The following is a 14,398-nucleotide window of genomic DNA, read 5'->3' as shown; positions in this document are numbered from 1 at the left end:
AATCTTGCAGGTGTGTCTCAAGCTGAAGATGGGTAATACCTAGTACCCTCAAAGTCCTTGTTCTATTTACTCAGCAGTGTAGCATTCTGTAGGAGTTGCGGAATGCCCTGGGAGTGTGAAGCAAAAAGATACCAAGTTGTGATATGCTGGGGGTGGGAGAGTGAGGAGGATTTCTAAATGTGGCTGGTGCTGGATATTCCAGACAGGAATCTGCCTTTCCTACCAGGAAGCTACCCAAATCAGAATGCTCTTTAGCCAATCTTTTTATTTACACTGTAGTGTTCACTCCGTTTATAAAATTCAAAACTTCAATGCTTTGCACTAGTAGTGTATTTGCAGATAAGTGTATTTGCAGTAGTGTGTTTGCAGGTAAGACCATCTGAGGTATGTTATACATACCTCACTGTGGGTATGTATAACAGAACTTGTGTGGGTTTTTTTTTTTTTTTTAATGCTGGTTCTGATCCACCCCACTAGTTGTAGCAGTCATTCCCTAACTGTGACTTWACTAAAATTTACCTAAAATAGTAAACTATTAACCTAAAATAGTAAAGTATTAGTTTAATAGTAAATAGTAAAACTACTTTAATAGTATTTTTATAGTAAAAGTTTTAGGTACTATTTACCTAAAATAGTAAACTTGTAGGTTTTTTTGCACATTTAAGTATGTTAGGAGAGATCTTCAGAAGGGTGTAGGTGAGTTGCATATCTAGTCAGTGTGTAWCTGCCTCACTTGCAGGCAATGGATAAGAAAAATACACAGGTAAACTGAAAGCATTAGTTATTACTTACAGACTACTGGAGCTTCTCTTTCTCTTATTTGGGTCTAAAGATACAAATGGGAGGTACCTATCTAAAGTAGGGCTCAACTTCTAGAAGTGATGCTGTTCTGTTTAAATTAACCCTTGTACAGTAGGGTGTGGTTTTGGTTTTGTTTCTCTTCTGTTTAGTTGCCCTCTGAACATACAATGATGTTAAAATGCAAAGCAGTTTTTGTAAAGATTCTCCTGGGGGAATGTCTGTCAGCTGTGTCTCTCCAAGCTTTAATAACACTGTGCTTGGAGACAGAGCAAACATCATGTTAAATTGTTATTCAAGTRCTGAATGCCTCTTGCGAGTGTGCAACTCGACTTTCTATGTGGATTCTCTACAAGCTACTAGATTATACAAAATTTGACTACGTAGTTGATACTGACCGGACCTGTATAGGCATCTGTGTGTGTCTCGTATTAACTAGGAGCCTTGCTAAACTGTGTGCAGGAGAGGGCATTTTCAAAACAGCTGGGATCAAGATGAGTCACAAACCTTTAATCTCCCTTTTCCTGTGAGAAAACTGCTCTCATTACCTGAAGGCAAATGCCAAGGGCAGTACTGTGGAAGTTAATGCTGCTCAGAGCAAAACTTGTTGACTCCTGCTGTCCCTGCCTAAAGATTAAAGAGGAGAATCAGTACTAAGTAGCTTGGTTAATCATAGCTCTGTTTATCCTTAAGGTTGATAGTCCTTTGTTTATTTGTGAGTGCCTTAATCTGTTGGCAAGGGAACTAAAGAGCTGTGGGACACAGAATATGCTTTTTTTTTTCTTCATACCAGAGGAGAGCTCTTAAAGYACTAAGTTCCAAACTTTTTAGATGTCTACATCAGTATGGCATCTTTGTGCACCAATATCCTATTCATGATGGAGATGCTCCTAATACTGCCAAGCACTGCAGAACTCTGGAAATTTCRGAAGCCGCCTGGAAAGCAACCAGAAAACAGTAATAAAACTAGGCTTTAGTTGCCTCCCTTTCCTCACATGCCCATGTAAAAGATGAACTTCTYCCCAAATGTATGACCAGTTGCAGTGGAATCCTGTCAAATAACAATAGTTGCTTAGTGACTCATTCAAGCTGAGGAAGGCTATTTCTCTCACCTTGTGCACTTTTTGGAATCTTCCTTTTTTAATATTTGTTTGTTTTTTTTTTTCCTCTGTCCCACAAACCCTTAATGTGTGTTGAATGGCACCACACAACTCCTTGTTGCTAAGTTGGATGATCTCATATATGACATGAGCTGTAAGCTAAAGCAGATGTAGTGGGAGGGTAATGTATCTATGGGCCTCAGTGGGTTCTAGCAGTGCAGATTTCACTCTTAAAAAGCCTTTTCTGTAGACATCATTGTAGCTGAGCTCATGGTAARGTGCTCTCTCTGATCTGTGGTCTTTGAATGTTCCTGCTGACAGCTGCTTGCACAGACCTCCACTAAAATCCTGAGGCTTCCTGCTGATGCAGAAGATTGCAGCAATCACTAGCTCAYGTCTGTTATTGAACCTTAATCTGGAGTAGGATTTAAAGAATAACAAGATCTGCCCTTGATCCTGCCCTTTTCTATCCTTGAACTTCTGGATTTATTTTCATACATGAACAGAGACRTAAATTGCAGTTTCTCTTAAAAGACACTAGTTAATGAGGGCCTGAAGAATAAAAGGGAGATAGAATATTAATTTCTGTAGCAGTAAGTAACTCRTATTATTGCTCCTTTTGATTATATTCAAACAAGAACTGTATCCTTTTTTTTATGTTGAGGTGTAAAGCATGGCTCTACAGAGCCTCCTTAAAAACAAATCTTTCAGCTGTTACAGTGCTTCTGATGCTCATGTCTCAAAAAGAACTGAGAAGAGGAAGGCAAAGGTTGATGAACTGAGYTGTTTTACAGACCCCTTTTCATGAGACAGCCCTGTCTGAAGGAGTCAAACTCTAGTTCAATGTTAAGTGTCATTACAATGGGGACACAGGTAGCAGATTAGTTAATATTGTTTTGATCCCATTTCTGAGAAGGATGCAAATAAATGACAGTAATGTTTCTGCCTGTGTAGAAGCTATTTGTTGTGAGTGATCTAGGTATGTCATGGTATAACTTTAAGGGTATAGCTGAGAAGGTGGAGGGACAAACTTTCAGTGATAGGAAGTTACCCTGCAGTGTTGCTCTGACTCCTCCACTTTCAGGGCAGTCCTCAGGCTCTTTCCAGGGCTGGGATTGTCCTCTGCCTTCTTCCCGGGACATTCTCTCAAGAAACAGAAGATGGATCTACTGCTCAGCATCCTAGGCTTCCTTTTAGGGGGCATCAGGCACTGCATGGCTAGAGAAGGAAGAGGTGGCGATATCGCCAAAAAAACAAATATAGTCAGAAGATGCAAAGGGAATTAACTGGGTGTTCATTCCTGGGATACTTTAGAAATTGCCTCCCAACTAGCCTTTGAGTTTGTGCACCCTTTATGAGAAATCGTAAGATTCTAGCCAAGATGCATCTAATGTGTGTCTGATGGTTATATTTTTCATTCTGAAGGATCAAGTAACTTTTAAAATGGTTATTGAATTAATGGTATTATAATATAAAACTGAGTAGAACAACCTGGGTAAGATGGGGAAGGAGAGAGGAATGCTCCAAGCTGTACAGCATCTTCATCTGCTCTTTGGCAGTCTATAATCATCAGTGCCTTAATTATCTTCCTACTGGTGCCCTACAAGTCATATGGGCTTGTCTTCAGTAACTATTACATGTCTTACCTCATATTTAACACTTGGATGCTGTCAGGAACAAGTGATGTATCCTGATGAAGTTTTAATAAATTTAAGCTGCGAAATTTTCTCATTACCATAGCACTTGCAATTTTGAGTTGAACTCTGCTTTGCTGGCTTTGTTTTTTTTTGTTTGTTTGTTTTTATAGCTTTTTAATACCTTATTTGAAAAGAAACACTCAAATGAGTGTTAAATATTATCAGAAGACATCTAGGTTAAATTAGTTTAATTGTTGCCTATTACTGTTCTCTTTTTCCAGTGCTAAAGCAGACTAACAATTTTCCAGTTTAGCACAGCATGGGATCATTTACCTAGACTACTTAAATCAATATGTGCATTGTTCTTTCCCCTGATACTTCTACCACTTAAATCAGAGGGAAAAAAAATACATGGCTCTCCCCTGTTCAGSGCTTAATCCTTGCAATGGAAGGAATTTAGCTACTAATTATACAGCAGATGACTTTTAAAGGTGGCTGAGCAAGGAACTTATTGATAGATGAAGAGATGTTACATCTTTTTTCCCTCTGCCTACTCCAAAACTCCATAAACTCCAGAAAGTAGTTAATACCAGATCTACATTTTGAATGCAGGACTAATTCTAGCTATACACTGTACATACACCTGCACCAGTTGCTTTCAGAAGGATTGTTCATGCATACYGTCTGGTCCAAGGGTCAAATCTGTGTACCCAGATGGTGGTTAGCACAGGAACTAGCATGCACAGTTTGTTTTGAGATGAGCAGCACTAAAAGCACTTCTAAACACGGTTCTCTTAACTCCTTTGATAGTTATAACAACTCAGGCTCTGTTTTCCCAGAACATTCAGTTTTAACTTGTGCTTCTGACCTTTCTGCACAATGTTTGGACAGTTTAAAGATCTTCTGAATTCTGAAGTTCTCCTGGATTCATCAGCCACAGCAGGCAGAACAGACTCTACGTAAGTATTTTGGCTCTAGGGTTGGCTTTGAGTTAACGTTCACTGGCAGAACTATACCAGCAAGTGAGCTTGCTATGTTCAGAAYCTACATTCAGGAATATTCATATGCAAGTACCCATGGGATCCTCTCTTAAATTACATTTTTAAAGCCTGGCTGTGTTTTCTCCCTTCCCACTTTCCTCCCGACTATGTAAGATTTTCATAAGCAGATGGTTGGACTGGCCAGAGACCCTGCTTTCCCAAAGCCCTAATTTTCAAGTAAAGATGCCTTATTGCTGCACTGTGAGGGTCTGAATTTGCTAATCCACAGGTCAGTGCAAGTGTTGCAGATGGAAAAGGCTATTTCACAGCTGGAGGTAATCTTCAGMAGTTAAATGCTATCAGATTTCATCTAAGACTATGAAAGGTACTATCTTAACAAGTGAAAAAGTTTGTTGTTAAGCTATTATTAAACTAATACTAAAATATTCTGAAAAATACTCTTTCTTTAAAGAGCAGCTAAACCACTGAAATAAAACTCTACTGTCAGACAGTTCTGAGCAGTTACAAGGCACAGGTTGAAGTACTGTCAGGCCCACAGTTGGAAATACTCTTACAAAAACAATAGGCCTACCTTAGAGTGGCCTGTTCTTTAGACTATTACTCTCCTTTGAAGGTAGCTTTTTCTAGCTAATCTCTCTATGCAGATTTGAAGTTCTTTCTTTTTCACATCATCTTGATCCCCTTTTTTTCTAGCCTTCCCTCACAACAAATCAAGTYTTACGATAGCTGAGAAGGCTGAACTGACCAACCAAAATTCTTAAGTTCAGGCTCACCAGCCAGGCATAACAAAGGAACAGCAGCATAAATTATAGCTTTGTTCTTGCAGCAAGATGTAGAAGATGACAACTTTTCACATAATGAGTTTGCACAAATAACAAAAATRCAACTTTAAAAGAAATCCATGAACAAAAAAGACTTTGAAGGCCAAATGCCATCATCATAAAAGCTGCAGAAGAACAGATGAACTTCAAAATTATTATCACAGTTAGTCTGGTCTATAACTTGCTTTAAAATAAGCCTGCAGCTGTAAAGGAATGACAGGGCTTTTAGAAACCCAAGGAGATGTTAGAGCAATAAGCCAGTAAATCTCATTTCCATAACAAATCGATAAATACACAAACACCAGAAAGAGTTGGTTAGTTTTACTTATGCAGACTGAAGGCATGACTGAGAGGTCTCTGAAGAAGGCAAACAGCAGGAAAATAAAGATGATGTGGTAAGAAAATATTTGGGAGTTTACAAAATGCCTTTCAAAAAATATTTTAAGAGCTCCACACTCACTGGGTGAGGGATAAAATCCTCTTAACAATTAACAACTGGTAAAAAAAAAAATGGATTAAACAAGAGAAAAAAAGCTGCAAAGAAGGGTTCCTCACAGAGTTTCAGAGGTATGTAATTAGTGAGATAAAGCCTGAAACTGCTGCAAAACTGCTTGGAACAGTCCAAGATAATTTTAAAAGATCTTGCAATGCTGAATRCCCAAGCAGTGAAGGGGAGTGAAATTAAGTTTCAATAAACACAAAGAAACACATAGGAGAAAAATAATCTATACATCAGAGTAAGCTGYGAGTTATGTTACGTTTAAGGAAGGAGAACTTGAAGGTATAGCTGATTTTCTATAACTAAGCTTGATCCATCAGTATATTTAATAATAATAATAATACATGAAGCAGAGACAGAAAACCTGCACCACTAAATCTACCGTGTATCTAAATCTTACATAATGAGATCAGTTCTGGTCTCCATCTTAAAGCAGCAAATTGGATATTCAGGGCTTTGCAATGACTTCCATTCAAGAGGAGATTAAACAGACTTCTCAGCAGTGAAAAWAGATGATGATCCATTCAGTCATGCCCAGTATAGAAAAGGTGAAAAGGGTGAAATCATCCATATGCCTCAAGAACTAGGGCTTACAAGTACCAAACGAACTCATAGAAGTTTCAAACTAATGTTTTTACATACTGAGTAATTCTGCTGCAGAACTCATTGCTCTAGGATTTATCGTTCATCTGATGCAACTAAAGAGCAACTAAATTACTGAAAAATAACTCTGTTAAGAATGTATAACCTCTGGCTCACAAATATATTTGGCCACTATTCAGTGAAAAAAAAAAAAAAAAAAACACTCAATAGCAGCCCTGTTTCATGCTGTTTTCCTCAACCGCTTGCTATTCACCAGTATCCAGAACATTGGTATTGGATTACATAGATTTCTTGTCTAGCCCAATACAGCTGCTCTTAAAATCTTTATTGCATCTCGCATCAGAGAATACCAAAGTGAACAAATAAAGTCTATACAAAAGCAAGACTGGAAAACTATTTCCTTATTCTCTACCCTCTGTAAGTGGAAAAAAATCCCAATTATTCTTAGATTAAGCAGCTGCATATCGTAACAATTTACAGTGCAACAGAACCAATTTATCTCAGACTTTTTTCCCTCTTCTACGCCTAAAAAATGGAAATTAAATATTCCTTTTCAAGACACAATTCATTTCTGAACTCTATTTTTAAAGGTAATACAATTTCACATCATAAAATAAGCAGTTAAATATAGAAAGTATTTGTTCAATTTATAAAACAAAACAAGGCACCAGGTAAAAATAAGCATCTGTGAATTTGACTTTTTATTATTTATTGCACTAAGGAACAATAGGGCAGTTTCACAATTTCAGTTTCTGCTTTGAAAAGGTCTGTAGCATTACTCAAACTCAAGAGTACTTTTACCATTGGACTTTGTCAATTTGTTATTAAGACTGCACAGACATATAAAAAAATTACTTAAACTCATTCCTTCGTGGACAATTCATCTTCCTATCATAATGACATACACTTGAAATTAAAACARTGCTAATATTTGATGAACATACAGGAAATGTCTCAGTCATGCAAATACAGGAAAAGTTTAACCATATAGAAATWAAAAAAAAAGCAAAAAAGAAAAACAGAACTACGATTTTTGCAATTGTGCCCACGTATTTACCTCTAAGACTGAAGTCACCTACAGGTAAACAAGCAAAACTTTCAGTCCTTCTCAAGCACTTCACAGCTACAGCTCATTTCTAGGTAGAGGGGGATCTGCAAGTCCAAATGAACCACTATAAAGCCCAGTTAAAAAAGAAAAAGTCCTAGTATACTACGGAGAGTAATGAATAACTACTTGAAGATTATGGCTGTTCCTTATGGAGTGCAAAGTCAAAATGTTTCGAAACCAARTAATTCTATATTAATTTACATTTAATTTTCTTTAATTTCATTGTCCCAGTAAAATATAAGAAAACAGTCTTTCCACAGGTATAAAATGTGGAAATATTTTAAAAAGAGGGGAGTCATTTTTTTCTAATGCAAATGCAATCATCAGATTCCATATTTAGTCTTGGTAACAGGTTCTTGTTAGAATCCATGTTTGGTGGCTTTTGCATGCACTTAACTGGAACAAAGCTCACTGAACGTCTTCTTAAGAGCTCACCAAAACATAAATCATGCTGAAAAATAAAAGAAAAATATTAAGATAAAACATTTTGATTACTGTCAAACACATATAGCTCTACATATAACATGTTAAATACTATGTAGTTTTATACATTCTTCTAAGAAATAAATTGCCGTGAGGCACATGGATTGTGACTATACTGAAGTTTTTAGAGAAACCAGCACACGCAATTTAATGTCTTTGTAAAAAACTAAAAAAATGGCATTATAAAATAAGACATGACTAGACAGTACAAGTTCAGCTGTCACTAGGTCAACCAACATTAAGATGGGGAGTCCTACGCAAAGTCAATTAACACGTTAAAAGCCTTGGACTGTTGTAGTTAGGTCRTAGGAGCTACAGCACGCAAAGAGAAGGGGACCACGTGCCAGTTCCCACTGTTGTGTGGTGTGTGACACACAAACACCCAGCACAGGGGTGGCTCAATCCACTGTTGGCTTGAGAGCAGGGGGAGGAAGGAAACCCGGAGGTTGCCCTGGCTTTTCTGGTTCCTACACCTTCCACTTCTGGAGTGACTCTTCTGCCTTTAACAGAAAGGAACTGACATCAAAGTAACCTCTTACACTAGAAAATTACTATTCCAGCTTCTCAACAAAAATACTGGGGATTTATTAAATGGGCCTTAGAAGAAGAAAGGCTTGGAGCTTTCAAGTCCCCGGGCAGATTTTCTGAAGCAAACTTAAGTATAATGAGGTTCAAATCAATAATTAAAACCAAATTACAACTTGTGTTTAAAACAGAAAAATAATCCTCAGTTACAATGTATTCAAGAATGTTGATGTTATTTATGTTTTCATGTACAATGTTTCTACGCCAAACCCCATCAGAAAGTTTCTGACTTAAATGGGAGAAGAAAAAAGAAACAGAACTTACCCATATAGATAGTAGAAAAATGATAGAAGGTAGAATGCTAATTTGCACCATCCTTCTTTCTGGCAATAGGCTAAAATATCTGCATTCATGATGGTTGTAGGGTCGTACAGACCAGGGCCGCTCATCACAGGTCTGCTCATATACCTGGAAGCGATACACAATTAGCAAGAGATGGGGGTTTTTTTGCAGGAACAAGAAAGGAAAATGTTGTTTCCTGCCCCCTATCTGCATACCCACCGATTCATACCAAATTGAGGCAAGGAATCACATCCAGCAGAGCAATTCCATAAAGGAGTCGTGAGCTGCTGGGGGAGCACGCAGCTCCTGCTGAAGTTCAAGGACTTTTCAGGAGTTTCTACACCCTGTGCTGCAGGAGCTGTCCCACCGCGAGACAGGCCAAACTGTGCCATTCGCTGGCAGAGTATTGGACAAGTTTGCAAGTTTACATCTCATTTTAAAAGAAAATAGTGTTTTGATTCAATGTTAAATGGTACTGCTCAAGAAAAGGTTGGGTATGACAGATAAGAGGGCAGCATACAGAATCACAGAATGGCTGAGGTTGGAAAGGACACCTAGAGAACATCCAGCGCAGCCCCTGTTCCAGCAGGGACACCCAGACGCACCCAGGTGGGTTGGGAAGATCTCCAGAGCAGGGAAGATCTCCAGCCTCCCTGGGCAGCCTGGGCCAGGGCTCGGGCACCCTCACACAATAGTTCTTCCTCACCTGGAGATGGAACAGCCTGGGTTTGTCCTATCACTGGCCATCACCCAGAAGAGTTTGGCMCCTTCCTCCCTCCATCYTCCCCTCAGGTGTTTGTCCATGTTGATCAGATCCCTCTCCCCCTTCTCTCCTCCAGGCTCAACAGGCCCCGCTCGCTCRGTCTCTCCTCACACGAGCTGCTCCAGCCCCTTCCCCATCCCTGTCGCTCTGCGCTGGCCCCTCTCCAGCAGCTCCACGTCCCCCTTGTCCCGGGGAGCCCAGAGCTGCCCCCAGTGCTCCAGGTTTGGCCTCCCCAGAGCGGAGCAGAGGGGCAGGATCAGRATCCCCTCCCTGCCCTGCTGGCCACGTCCTCCTGMTGCAGCCAGGAGCCCGTTGGCCTYCTTGGCCWCGAGGGCACTGCTGCCTCATGGTCAACTTGTCAACCAGGACTCCCAGGTCCCTCTCGRCACAGCTGCTTTCCAGCAGGTCAACCCCTAATCTGCACTGGGACCAGGGGACATAACCCTATTGCCTCTAATCACCCCTAAAATGAGTGCTGGCCAGACACGGGGGTGCCTGGGACTCGGGGACACAAGGACAGCAGGGCTGACACCGTTACCAACAGTCCCCACTGCCCAAATACCCCCTACACTGCAGCCCTGTCCCTGCTCCGCGGACTGCACACACAGCAGCGTGTGATTCTTGTACAGTGGGACAAAAAAAAGATGTTACCGAGGAGGCAATGCAATGGTTCAGATTTAACCACGATACAAGCTTTCTGAATGTCTTATCAGAAAGCATCTTTATTTGCCAAGCAGCAGAACACTTGACAGGAAGCGCTGCAAGAGGAAAATGAGATACAAGGAGCACGGAGACACCGGACTCGCCAAAATTACCTCCAAATATGATAAGCCAACAAAGGCATATTGAGACCCAGTGTAAGCCACTCTGCTGCACACAGAAACATAACACAGAAGAATGCATGGATGAGGTACTCGGGAAGTACAAGCTGCAAAAGAAAAACATGAGTCACAACTTTTGTTTACTCAAACTCGTGAAGTTATCGTTTAGAAGTATTATTAAAAACACTAATAGGAACAAGACAACTGTGGAAAGTGAAAACAACAACCAGCAATAGATGTGTTGCTGTTTTCACATAATACTCATTAACCAAAAATAAAATTATACAATGTGAAAGATGCAGAAATATCTATCACTTCTGTTACCTAAGTGCAGTGTTCACAGCTTCTACATTTTGTAAATGGCCCTCATAACAGAAGAGAGCATCAAGATATTTCTCCTCATGCAACGCAGAAATGTCGACAGGAAAGGCGCTCCCTGCAGCAGGTGTTTTTTTGTGTTTCACTGTTTTCAAGCTTTGTTCTGGTACTAACCCATCCGTGAGCTTTCACACTGTTACCAAACGCATCCCTTAGGCAGGGCTTTATCATGCAGGGTTTTTAGCACGCAGAGCAGGCCCGGGGCTCCCGGCAGCCTCGCAGGGGAGGCGGCAGCAGCAGCAGCCCTGGGCACGCTGGGCTGGAGCCCACGCGCCGGTCACCTTTTGGGTCCCTGACATGCAGCCTGGTGACACTGCGCCCCAGCAGAGCACAGGGCTACTGCCAGTTGCCCTAAGTCACGGGACGCGTGAGATGCCAGGTGGCATCAGAGGTGCTGAATGGAGCCCCGTGGAGAGAGATGTAGGTTAAGTGCATGCAGGAGCCAGCGGAAGCTCGCAGCCAGCACAAGAGTCACATTCCTAAAGCAGGTTCACCCCAAAATGGCACCTTTACTTGCTTTGCGGGACAATTCAGAGAGAAGCAATTTAAAATTATGACTGCTCAGCTCAGGATCACTAACTGAAAGCTCTCAAGAAAGAAATCTCCATTTCTAAATCAAGGATTAAAATACGTGTGTGTGTGTCTGTGTGTATATATATATACACAAACACATATAGACGTGCATATATACATAACTTTCTTTGTGTAGGATGAGTACATCCAAGATTCAGTGTTTTGTGAGTTTTCCTTCATTCCATCAATGCAGATTCTTCTTTTAAACACCAAAAATACCTTCCTRGAAATCTCAGAGCAGCAGCAGACAGACATCCTCACCATCTACTCTGCTGCTACATTCTGTGTCTTCAGCAAAGCACCAAACAAAAAATGGCATCAGCRTCAACAGAGATGAGCTCTCATCAGGAAATGGCATCAGATTCAAGGTCTGATTTTTATTTGGTTGGTTTTTAGTAGGGTTTTTTTTCAGATTCTTGGTGCACTTACCATCCACAACTTGGCCATTATAATAAAGAGGGGGAGAAAGAACCCTCGCTACCCAAAGCACAGTGCGCTTAGTAGCTGACTGAAACGGGTTTAGCGGATCCGAAATATGTAAATCTAGATCTACAAGTTACACATCTCAAAGCACATTTTTCTTTATATCTTGGGTTTCATACCCTGCACAGACACCAAAATACCTGCCCCTTACAAATCTTATCACCAGATTTTGTCTTCCTTCCTTACTGCTTCCGCTTTTCTAGGAACCAAAATAGCTCATACTCTATCGTGGTAATCATTGTGAGGAGCAAGAGACCTCAYTGAGCCTAGATACTGCTCTACAGGACCAGAATAAAAAAAAGCAGGCATCAGTGGTGTACTGAGCAGTTACTGTTTGGGGCTGATCCTGCCAGCAATTCTCAGCATCAGAGTGACTAAATCTTTGGGCAGGAAAACATCACTTCTGTGCATTTGTCCAGAATTTGTCCATTTGTCCACTGTATTTTCTTAAGAGTTTGGAACTCAACTTTACCCTTAACATCTAATCAGCTCTTACAAGAACTGAAAATACCGAATATTAAATATTTTCCTTTCACGAAGCTATCATATAAATAAACACTCCATGCATGGGGGTTAACGGAAGGTTAATATTTGCCTCAAACATGCGCATTATAATACTTCATTGGCTGCGATAAGATCATAATGCACAAAAGCAATGGGAACTGGCCCTCCCCCTGGCAGAAATGGCTGTAAAGCAGAGCAGGGGAAACTGTTAGATGCGCCTCTGTGCGGGCAGCAAACCTCGCCGCTGCCCCGGAGGAGCCCTCTCCTCCTCGTTGAGGCAGGAGGTGTGTGGTTAATTTTGCTTCCTCCCCAGCAACTGCAAATTCATTTGCCACTTTGTACAATTCACTCTTCAAAGCGCTGCTGGAAGTTGCAGCCTGGCTGCTCTGGCAATACCAGAACCACGAGCAGGAGGTGCCACTTCAACGGGSTGTTTCATATATAATACTAATAAATATTTAGTGGTCTGTCACAGACACCACCAAATCACCAAGTCACCACCAAATCAGAGTCTGCTCAGACCCTTTTCGCAAGGGGATAATTTGCYCAAACCCTTTTCACAAATCAAGGGCTGTCAGATTTGCATCCCAAAGGGGGCACCAAGAGAAATCTCCAGTCCTGGGGCACAAAAACTGGGAATAAGGCCTGCGTTGGTACACCCACCAAAACCCTCAAGCCAAGCTAGAACAAACGTGGTCAATGTTTAGAAACAGCAAGTCTCCCACAACCTCAGGGCTTAATAAATACTGTGTGGGAAGCAGCGTCTATTTCTGTCTCCGGCGACTGACAGGATGCAGGAMACGGGCAGGTAACAGTTTTCCCCACTTCACCTGGTGAGCAAGCAAAGTTGTCGGGCAAAAAAACATGGAAGTTCATGAGGTCGCTGTTAACCTGAACAGACAACAGGCAGATGAACGAGCACGAGAAACAGAACATCTTAAGAGTAGTACAAACGGTCCTAACAAAATGAAGTGGCGTTAAGAACATTAAACTAAAGAGCAGTACACACCTTTAGTGCAATTTTGACTCTTTTAATCTTTTTGACCTTTTCAACTGTCTTTGTGCCGAAAATGCAAAAAGCAGATTGGAAAGAATGTTAGTAGGACAGCTGACAAGATCACCAGCAGATTAACAACAGTCAGAATATTCACGCCTGACAGGAAGCAACAGTCGGACACGGGAGTGTCCCTGGGAGCTCTGTGAAACAGGTTGGTGTCGCCAGCCCGGGGCAGCCCTGCGGCCTGCCCGGGGCAGCCTGGCTGCGGCCGAGCCCCGCGCCCAACTTACGGGATTGAGCGTGTTGCACTGGTCTATGGGATTCTTGTAGTCGGTCTTGAGCTCGTCGAAGGCGATGATCTGCAAGGGAAGGCAGCCGTTAGGCCGCGGCCAGGCACGGGAAGGGCACGCGTGGTCCGCGGCGAGCAAGCGGCGCGCTCGGGGCTGCGGCCGCGCTGGGGCCGGGAGGCTGCAAGCGCCGAGGGGCGGACGGGCCGGGGAGCGGGGGGGGACACGGGAGCGGGGACACAGGAGCGGGGACACGGGAGCGGGGACACGGGAGCCGGGCCGGGGAGCGGGGCCGGGGAGCGGGGACACGGGAGCCGGGACACGGGAGCCGGGACACGGGAGTGGGGACACGGGAGCCGGGCCGGGGAGCAGGGACACGGGAGCGGGGACACGGGTGCGGGGACACGGGTGCGGGGACACGGGAGCGGGGCCGGGGAGCGGGGACACGGGAGCCGGGACACGGGAGCGGGGACACGGGAGCCGGGACACGGGAGCGGGGACACGGGAGCGGGGACACGGGAGCCGGGCCGGGGAGCCGGGACACGGGAGCCGGGACACGGGAGCCGGGACACGGGAGCCGGGCCGGGGAGCGGGGACACGGGAGCCGGGCCGGGGAGCCGGGACACGGGAGCGGGGACACGGGAGCGGGGACACGGGAGCCGGGGCACGGGAGCC

General features: G+C 42.9%; 1 protein-coding gene across 1 annotated transcript in view; it reads right to left on the bottom strand.

Moving 5' to 3' along the window:
• Positions 1 to 7,837: 7,837 nt before the first annotated feature.
• Positions 7,838 to 14,398, bottom strand: part of CNIH1 (cornichon family AMPA receptor auxiliary protein 1) — an 8,429-nt gene continuing 1,868 nt past the window's right edge. Inside the window, exons 2-6 of the mRNA XM_026051490.1 lie at positions 13,727 to 13,904; positions 13,449 to 13,496; positions 10,496 to 10,608; positions 8,900 to 9,043; positions 7,838 to 8,018 (exon numbers count right to left, since the gene is read on the bottom strand). Coding sequence (XP_025907275.1) covers positions 7,991 to 8,018; positions 8,900 to 9,043; positions 10,496 to 10,608; positions 13,449 to 13,496; positions 13,727 to 13,904 — 511 coding nt within the window. The 3' untranslated portion in view covers positions 7,838 to 7,990. The remainder of the gene's footprint in view (positions 8,019 to 8,899; positions 9,044 to 10,495; positions 10,609 to 13,448; positions 13,497 to 13,726; positions 13,905 to 14,398) is intronic.

Source organism: Nothoprocta perdicaria, unplaced genomic scaffold, assembly GCF_003342845.1.
Source record: "Nothoprocta perdicaria isolate Ctin4 unplaced genomic scaffold, notPer1 scaffold_76, whole genome shotgun sequence".
In the NCBI taxonomy this organism is placed as follows: Eukaryota; Metazoa; Chordata; class Aves; order Tinamiformes; family Tinamidae; genus Nothoprocta; species Nothoprocta perdicaria.
The sequence above is the reverse complement of the archived record's forward strand: the minus strand, read 5'-3'. Positions and strand labels throughout refer to the sequence as shown.